At 40.1% G+C, this 10,000-nt stretch overlaps 1 protein-coding gene across 2 annotated transcripts in view; it reads left to right on the top strand.

Moving 5' to 3' along the window:
* The window catches only part of lamc3 (laminin, gamma 3), a 71,666-nt gene that overhangs the window by 43,137 nt on the left and 18,529 nt on the right, over positions 1-10,000 (top strand). For both annotated transcript variants that reach the window (XR_014124843.1, XM_027004143.3), the window contains exons 11-12: positions 3,454-3,557; positions 6,582-6,821. Coding sequence is in view for 1 of the 2 variants with exons in the window: in XM_027004143.3 (XP_026859944.2) it covers positions 3,454-3,557; positions 6,582-6,821 (344 nt within the window). In the remaining variant the exon portion in view is untranslated. The remainder of the gene's footprint in view (positions 1-3,453; positions 3,558-6,581; positions 6,822-10,000) is intronic.

Here is a 10,000-nt window from a genome sequence, read left to right as displayed (position 1 = left end):
TCCAGTCATCCTTCCCAATGCCAGGGCATGTTATTGTTAAGGTGTTAGAGCAGGTTATAGCACTGTGCTTCGTTCTTCATACATGGATTACTGAATTAGCAATCAATTTGACATGATCCCAGATTTATCCGTTGTTCATAACTGTTGTACATTTTACCAACACAACTATGTAAGCTCATACCTGTTCAGGAGCAGGTTTGTTTACTGTAAACAAAATTAGATCATGGATTTAGCATTGTTCTCTACAAGGAACTCTGTCCCAGCAAATGCAAAGCCATTCCTTTGGGAGAAACACACTGAAACAGGCAATAGCGATAAAGGCATTCGCACAACATACTTGTGAAATTACCCAAACCCTTTGTCAGACCAAGTTTCCTCATAAAAAGTACTGTAATAGTGGGGAAGGAATTGTCTTTATGGAAGTCTACTAAAGATACACTTCAGTAATACAGCGTCATGTAGTCGTACCCTAACAACTATGGAAACAAGGTACTGTGGTTCGTAACAGATTTTCCTGTACACAACAAGGGATGCAGACAGGGAAAGATGCAGAAAGATGTACTTGATTTACTAGTTTTCATTGTCCTGTCCTCCCCATCCACTTAAAAAAAAAAAAAAAAAATATATATATATATATATATATATATATATATATATATATATATACATAAAACCCACTACTATAAAGCAAATTATTTAAAGCCTTGAAATTGAAACTAATCTAAGAATAAAACACACACGCATGTAATATATCATGTACTTTCTGTCCCGTTTCATGCCCCAGCTGTTTTTCCTGTAGTGTCTGTGGTGATTATAACAAGTTTAAAATTCTTCATTAGCTCTCGTTCTGGCAGCAAAATTATTGCACTCTCTCTCTCTCATCATTCTCATTAACCTGCTGACGTGCTGGTCATGGTTTTGAGTCTCGATGTATATGCTCTTTCCCATCAACTCAGGAACATGCAATTATTCCAAACAACTCAGTCCAGCTATTCTAATCAAGCTCACACATATGGTCAAAGATTTGGATTAACCTGTATGGATTATCACGATCAGCTGACCCTGCGTACAGCATCTTATGTTGTATTTGTTATACGCAAGTAGTGAATGAACAGGTCACCGAACCTGCCCTGTAAAATGTAGTTTACATATATGTACATACACATCTGACTCTTGACTTATTTTTCCATAATTATTCTTGTTCTGAGACATTTCACATCTGCATAAACCCAACTGGATGGCATTCTCTGCTATCTCAGCCCCTTTTTGACTAAATCTTCCCCAAAATAGACCTGTTAAAGATGAAAACATATGCCTTTCTGATCTTTGCAGGACTTTTAATTAGCATCCTTTCTATCTGTCTGGGTTAGCTGCTGTAATTCTCAAAATCTCTCTTTTTTATACTCTATATGAATAATGAAAGCACGAGCACAATGTTTGTGTGTGTGTGTGTGTGTGTGTGTTACTTGTTATCAGATATTTCCATCTGTTTATCAGTGGGGCGTGGATGTCATGAATAAACATGAAGAAGCAGTCACAGTCGCACATCTGTGCATGTGAGAATGTGTTACCCTGCGTGCATGTGTGTTTGTGTCACTGACAGGGTATGGCGGTGGTGCCCCAAACAGAACAAATATATTAACCTATGTTTGCCAGGGCATGTTCATAACAGCTCATTTTAATTCAGTGAAAGCATTGAATCAGTGTGGAAGAGCAGAAAGCAAATATATGAGGGGAAGAGGTAGAGTATAAAAAACACAATACAATCAACTGATTTCAAACAAAATGCAAAAAAGACTATAAGAATGAGAGAAAACATGAAATATATGAAACAATAAAAGGCAATAGCCTAGGGTGACAAAAGAGAACAAATAAGACAAAATGCAGCACTGAATGTAATAAGACTCAAAAGCCAGAGAGAATACAAAAGTTTTCAAATTGGATTTCAAAATACCATCTTTGAATCCCATCTGAGACCATGTAATGGTTAAAAGCAACTGATTAGAAGATCTTAAGGCTTTGGATGTGGAATGTAGGGCAGAATTTGGTGGCACCGCTTTAAAAAAAAAAACCTTAAACTCCATGTTAACCAGTGGAGGGGGTACACTAAAAAGATGCTACATTTTTGGTGGTACCAGTCAACAGGCTGCATTTTGCATCTACAGTCATGACAAGGTTAATCGGCAGATTCACATGTTAAGGGAGTAACTAGTTAATATGGGATGAAATAAATCATGAAGACCTTTTTCCAAGTCTAACTGATGCCAAAAAAAGCATTTTATTGCATTTTATACAGAACTGGAAAACTACCTCTTCCTCTCTACCCCTCACACTTTACAGTCAAATTTTAGAGTAGAACCAAATATGAAATAAAGGTTTTTAGCATGGCTGTGTTTATTGATAACTTCAGTTGTCATGGTTGAACAGGAGTATATTATTTGACATCCCATATTTTAATATCACTTAAAGAATTAAGAAAGAGGTGAAAGGATTCATTATCACTTGCTGTCAGTGACAAATATAACTATGTGTCATATGTGTAGCACCTGTACACCCAAGAGCACACAACATGAAACAAAATAAGGCCCATGATGGAGCCATGATGTAACCCACAAGTGACAGCCACCAAGAAAGAGAAAAAACATTTTAAAAGGGTGATTTTCAAGGTAAAAGAGAAACCACTTTTAAACAGTATCCTAAATGCAAACATGACACTCAGGATAGTCTAAAAAACTGTTAGCTGTATCAAAAGCTGCACTGAAGTCTTGTGGAATTGAAATAGCACATTTTCTTGAAAAATACAGGTAATAGTAAATCATCACATACCATGAGGAGGGCACACTTTGTGCTATGGTGTCCTCATAAATCTAACTAGAATTTATTTATAAGGTTATTCCTGCTTAAAAAACATAGAAAGCTTATAAAGGCAACTGTCTCCAAACGTCTCCTTTGAAGGAAGAGGAAGTTCTGAAAATTGCCTAAAAAACAATTAAGGCATTTTAAACAGTGTTGGACAACTAGCTGTTGTCAGATCAATGAACAAAGATACTGGGTAAGGAATTGTTTATTATGAGATAAATACTAAGTCTAACAGTGGGTAACAGCACATGATTAAAAAAAAATGTGAATACCCAGTGGGCATCGCAATGGTGGGCTTCATATGCAAGATTAAGTGTGTTAAATAGGACCTTAGGAACAAATTTTCCCTCAGCTTTTCATATTAGAGCGATCCAGCACATACTGACTGGTAAATACATAAGTAAATAGAGAATAGATAGGCCTTTTTTAAAGAACCAGAGTTGGAATGCCTAAATCTGCCTTCCCAAAACTATAATTTATCACTTTATTGTGCATACATCTTATATAGCTCATAATAAATACTCCACAGTGTAATGTGCATATGTACATTTGTAATGAGCACTCAGGGTGAATAAACCTGAATTTTATCCACAGATTATCAGAACGGGAAGTAACTCCATCCCTTCCTCCATTTGAGTTTCAACGTCTTCTCAGCAACTTGACTGTACTACTCATCAGCAATGCAGGTGGTCAGAACTGTGAGTATGTGTGTGTGTTCAAATGTTCATTTTTGTTTTATATACTTGTGGGGCCTCAATATGCCCATGTCTGCTTACATGCAGTAAAATGCCAAAGGGCAGTCATAAACATTAAGTACTGACAGACATGGAATGACAGCTATCAGAATAACCCAATACTACTATATTCAGTTTTTCAGTTCTAAAGTCTTCTATTAAACAGAACTTCTCATAAATCTAAATCAATCTGCTGCAAAAGACTAGGTTATAATAACAAATTAGAGGTATCTATTTGGTTAAGGTCAGGTTAAAGTTAACAATAAATTTATATTTAGGGTTAATAAGATGTAATTTGCACATTTGTACAAATGTTGCCTTACTGACCTCCTAATAGGATCACCAAAACTATTGTGCGTATGTGTGGTGTGTGCGTGGGAGTTAGTCTTTCTCCTTTTCTAAATGCAAAGTGAGACTCTGAACACTCATGTTAAAATTCATATTAGAGACCTCTTTTTTACTGAATTCCCACAACCATATCCACATGCATACAAACTGTAATATGTGGTATGAGAGGATAGAGAAAAAGTCACACAACCTAAAAAGCACTGGGGGTATTATCATCTAATTATCGCTTTGAATAAAGCAAAAACATGAGGTATTTTGCTAAGAATGTCCTTTATTGGATGGCATGCTATTGTCCTTCTTAATAGAAGTGAATTACTAGTCCATTATTATTCATTTGTCAAATGTTTCGTTACAACAGCAGCTGCTTTGTTCTATGATACACACACTGACAGCTCCAGCTTCTGATGCAACACATCTCTCGGTGTGACGTGTTCGCTTGAGTGTGTGTGTTTGTGTGTGTGTATGTATGTGTATTTATGCATCTTTGTATGGATTTATAGCCATTGCGAACATTGTAGTTCTGTTAGAGTGTGGAGAGGGGGTTATAAGCATAGTTAAAGATAGACAAAAGAAAGTTTGTTGGTTCCAATATGTGTGTTTGTGTGTGTGTGTGTGTGTGTGTGTGTGTGTGTGTGTGTGTGTGTGTTTGTGAGTATGTGTTATGTCCTTATCATTATTCCGAGGATCTGTGGGTACCTGAGAGAGAGAAATGCCCTTTAACCTCCAATGCGTTGTACCGTTCATTCCATATTGATTAATTTATCTCTTCTTCATTTATTTATACACTTATCAAAGACTGTTTGCCAGGACCAGTAGGCTGGCACCTGTCCATATAAAAAAGCATGAGGGCCCTGAGAGTATGCAAGGACATTGGTGTCATAGGACAAGCTAGCCCAACTACTGTTCACTGGGAAATCACTAATTCATCTTAATAAGCCAAACCAGCTCACACAGCTTAATAAGAAGTGCAGCTTAATAAGGCTACAACAATAGCTGTTAACAGTTATGACTTTACAACAATATTAATGTTACATTTTTTATAGTGTTAGGAGACGTATATAATTATATATTTCAATGTTTAATTGTTGCTAACCGCTGTCTGGCAAGATGTATCTGTCATGTTTTGGTTGTAGCTGACTGAAGCACTAACAGCTGACTAAACAGTCTTCATACAACAGTGATGTGTCCTACCGGTGGCATCAAATCTCAGCTGTGTCATGTCTGGCCCATAGGTGGGGAGGATTAGGCACATCCATATTAATTAGTATAGCGAATTTGAGAGATTAGGGCTCTTCTCCAAGTGTGTCAAGGCTGTTCACACTCTGCTGTGCAGCTCATGGTTTTAAAAGTCAAATCCATGGAGGGCAAGTGCACCTTCTGCCTCACAAGCTGGTGGTAACATCATGCAATAAATGGGCAGAGACTCAGAATAACTTGGATAATCACAGAGTAAACACATATCATTACACAAGCTCATTAATGCAGTCATCTATGCTTTAATGGGCGTTCATTTCAAGTAGATAGAAATCAACATCAGCAGTTTAAAAAAATCATGTCTGGATCAAGGAACATTTTATGTCAAAGTCAATGCTGATGTAAAACAGAACCTAATTTAACTTCTAGTGACTTATCAGTGGATCTCACCATTCCGCTCTTACACCACTCTACTGATAGGGCCTCGCACTGCACAGGTTTTCTCCTCCACCTTCACCTATTGAACGATGCATCCCAGCCCCCGGGAAGCAGCCGGGAATAGATATGTGATTAAATGTTCCTTGTATAGATTCTCCCTATCGGCCTCTCCGCCCTCCAGGGTGGTTACGTGACAGAAGACAAACATTTAACTCATTCGTGTGTTGTCGTCATTGTTTTAGTAAATAGAAGGCAGTGCAAGATTGCTATCCCAATCTCGTCTATGCCACGCAAGCATGTATGCCATTATCTTCATAATTTCAGTCATTTCAATTAGCTGACTTGTATGTGCTCGCTTTCCTTCATGGTACAGATGCTGAAGTGATTGAGGCAGGCCAAAGTCAATTAAACTCAAAATGCCTACCGCTAAACTTAAAGGAAGCTGAAGCTGAGATGTGCCTTTGTTTGAAGGAACAGGCCCATATGCGTTACATCACATGTCTACAGTAATGCTGGTGTTAGATAAGGGTTTTGAGGGGGTTTATTTTTTTGTTTTGTTTTTTGCTATGCTCAGAGTCTAAGTGGATGCTTCCCAGTCCTGCATAGGTTAGCATTCCCATCACACTAAAATCAGGGAAGGGGGTGCGTTTGAGCAGTGAAATCACAAATGTGCACAACAGGGCTATTCAGGACTCAGTACTGGAAAACGCTAGTCTAAGGGCACATTCTAAACTATTACTCAGTAAAGCTTTGCAGAAGTGTGATGCTGATGCACAGTACTTCTCTAACTGATGCTGCTGACATGGAAGGGAGACTAATGACCTTTTTTTTGATAAATAGCATGTTCAACTGTGAAGCATATAGACATAGCAGAGTGCAAGTTTGCACGCTGCCCTATACCACACTGCGGTTTTGATTTTAAACAGGCCAAGGTTGTCAGACATTTCAATGAAAGCCCATTATAAACACCTAACTGCCTTTCTCATTTTTCTCCAAACTCTCCCGCAGATACCTCCCAGCTGTCCGGGGTGACCCTGATCTCTGCGACCTTGGTTAAGGACCACTCCAGCACCCCCCACCAACCACCGGCCCCTTGGGTGGAGGCGTGCACATGCCCGCTGGGATTCACGGGGCAGTTTTGTGAGCGTTGCGCATCGGGCTTCAGCAGGGAGACTCCTAGCAGTGGACCATACTCACCCTGCGTGCCTTGTAATTGTAACCAGCATGGGACCTGCCACCCGGAAACAGGTGTGTGTGTGTGTGTGTGTGTGTGAGTGTGTGTGTGTGTGTGTGTGTGTGTGTGTGTGTGTGTGTGTGTGTGTGTGTGTGTGTGTGTGTGCTCGTGTGCATGCAAGTGTGTGTCTGATGATGGGGTGGAGAGATGTTCAGTGGTTTTTGTGTAAGAGACTTTGCAGAGAGAATGCAGTGGATTAGTCAGAGAGTAGAAAGATCACTGATTACAACTGGAACGCCTGTGCCTGTTTTGGGAAATAGGACATGCATGTTTGATTTCATTACTGAGCCAATTTCTATTTCAAAAACGAACTCACTGGGGTTTAAGGTCTGCCAGGGTTTCTTTTAGATGATTAGGTAAGTGTGTGTGTGTGTGTGTGTGTGTGTGTGTGTGTGTGTGTGTGTGTGTGTGTGTGTGTGTGTGTGTGTGTGTGTGTGTGTGAGTGTGTGTGTGTGTGTGTGTGTGTGTGTGTGTGTGTGTGTGTGTGTGTGTGTGTGTGTGAGTGTGTGTGTGTGTGTGTGTGTGTGTGAGTGTGTGTGTGTGTGTGTGTGTGTGTGTGTGTGTGCCACCATTTTCTTCCAGTATCCTTGGCTTTTCATCTCTCATTCCCCTACTCTAACCTCTCAGCTTTCTTGTCTGTCCTTCAACATTTCCCAATACTTCTGCATCTATCTTTGGAAACCTTTTCAGTATTCCATCTCGATCTTCCTTCATTGTTTCACCCATGTCCAGCTTCTCTCACTCACTGTCTATATATATATATATAATATGGCCCAGTTAACAAGCTGGACAGTGATTTCAACGCATGTACAGCAGAGACAGAGTTCACCGTCAGTTCTCTCTTTCTCATTAGCCCCTTTAGGCAACCCCTAGCTAATTAATGTTAATGGAAGGTGTGTGTGTGTGTGTGTGTGTGTGTGTGTGTGTTGGCTCTCTCTGTATACTGCCACCATTTCACTCTAACTCACCCAGATTAATTTGCTATTCTCTCTTCTCCTTTCACAGCGCATCTGAATCACTGGTCTCTCCCCCCTTTTCTCTCTTTCCATTTCTCATTCTCTATCTCTTTCTCTCACCCCCACACACGTACACTCTAAGGAGTCGTTTTAGTCCCTTTCAATGTACTGCAGATTGAGCCCCCCCCCCCCCCCCCCCCCTTCATTCCTCTTATGAGCATAATATGTGATTAGTTCGGTACAAGACTCTAACGGTACAAATTAATGTCAGACATGACCCGATCTGCTCTGAGTGGAGACAGAGAAACAGAAGGGGCGGTGCTCATTTATTAAGCTGTTAGAAAGGTCAAGGGGGAGATGGGAAGGGGAAGTTGAAGGCAAAGGAGCAAATTGAAGGAGGAGCACGAGCAGAGGAAGAGGAAGAGCAGGAGAGTGAGGGCATGCACGCGCCGGAGACCCGCCCATCCCTGGAGAGCAGGAGAAGGCTCTGCGCCGCACATTTATTTCTGAACCTGTTTAACTTCAAAGCAGGATTGAATGCCAACCGCAGCGGGTGCTGCTTGGGAACATTTAGGTGCTTAAATCCTCCTCAGGTTAGTAAATAAAATTAGGCTTGAAATGAGCCCCTGCTGGAAATGCACTCACTTACTATTAGCATATGCGCATGTCATTCCTCATTTCTACATGGCACCACCAAACAGAACGTCTTTTAAACTCATTTTGAAGTCACCCGCCTAATTGCATTTTGTTAGTCCTTTGATGAAGGCTAATTCAATCTGGTTTCCCCTTCAAAAGAGGCTGACTTGCATGCAGAAAGGCCACAACATTCTAATTTTTATGCGTGAGTGGGGCAGGGTGTTTGCCAGATATTCAAATTAGGCTATAATTGGCTATTAATTGGTTAATGGGCCTGTCATTCATCTTAGGCCATGTTTGTTTGGTTGAAAATAACAGGGGAGTTGAGTTTCCACCCGAGTGCAGTGCCGGCAATGCTTCATAATTGTGATTTATTAAAAGTTCTCTAGCTTGTGTCATTGCTGTTTGCTCACCAGCAGACAGCAGATTGGAAATGTTAATACTTGCAGCAGGAGTACATAAGAGAGCACCGCTTCTACAGGAACGCTGTAGGCCTAAAATGAAAACAAGGCTACGTCCTTCAAACACGTGTGTGTGTGTGTGTGTGTGAGAGAGACAGAGGGCCGTGCGAGTGCTGCTGCTCCTCTCTGGGTGTGCATTTGTCCAGGGAGCATTAATTTAAGACTTGCCATCCATTAAATTGGGCTGTGTATGGGAGGGGGGTGGCAGAGAGAGAGTGGTGAAAGGAATAGGTACGAGACGGGAGTTTTTAATTCTCTCTTCTTTCTCTTTTCTTACTCCCCCTTTCTCTTTGACCTTCTCTTTCCCCCTCTTCCACCAGTGCTCAGTAATTAGATTAGGATCATTAAACTTGAATGAAGTAATGCATTTCGAACAGTAACTCTGTACATGTGTCTATGTACATGCCTGCAAACTGATTCCTAACTTTTTCTCATTCATTTTTCTCATGTACTGATGTGGCACAATGTGCCTTGCAAATAACGCCTGATTGATCTGTGTATCTGATGGATCTGTGGATCTGATGGATCTGTGGATCTGATGGATCTGTGTATCAGATGGATCTGTGGATCTGATGGATCTGTGTATCAGATGGATCTGTGGATCTGATGGATCTGTGGATCTGGTGGATCTGTGGATCTGGTGGATCTGTGAATCTGGTGGATCTTATCGCTTAACATAATTGCCACAGAACTATAGTACTCGACCTTCATAATCACCAAATAATGCTGTCACATAACTCAGAAGAGAAAATCTTAAAATGGATTATAAAGTTATAAAATAGAGGTATGAAAGTTATTAAAAAATATATTTATGTTCATTTATCATCTGTAATTGTATGTGTTGTCTTTGAAACACCACTGCCTGAGATAATACATTTTTATAGTGGAATAGTTGGATCCAATGGAAACTGTTTCCTTTCCAACGATTTCTGCTTATAACTGATGGACTTGTTCAGACTTTCAGAGGTAAAGATATAAAAGGGAAGAAACAGAGAGAGTGAATGAGAAAGTGAGAGATGCACAAAGAGAGAGAGACAGAAACAGTGAGAGAGAGACAGAGAGAAATGAAAAATGATAGGTGCTTTATAAAGAGAAATGCTGCCTTTTTCCTCAGCCTTGTCTCTTCTAAGATTACATCTA

This window comes from Electrophorus electricus, chromosome 8 (assembly GCF_041902795.1).
Source record: "Electrophorus electricus isolate QZ-2024a chromosome 8, ASM4190279v1, whole genome shotgun sequence".
In the NCBI taxonomy this organism is placed as follows: Eukaryota; Metazoa; Chordata; class Actinopteri; order Gymnotiformes; family Gymnotidae; genus Electrophorus; species Electrophorus electricus.
This window is presented reverse-complemented; position numbering and strand designations above follow the sequence as displayed.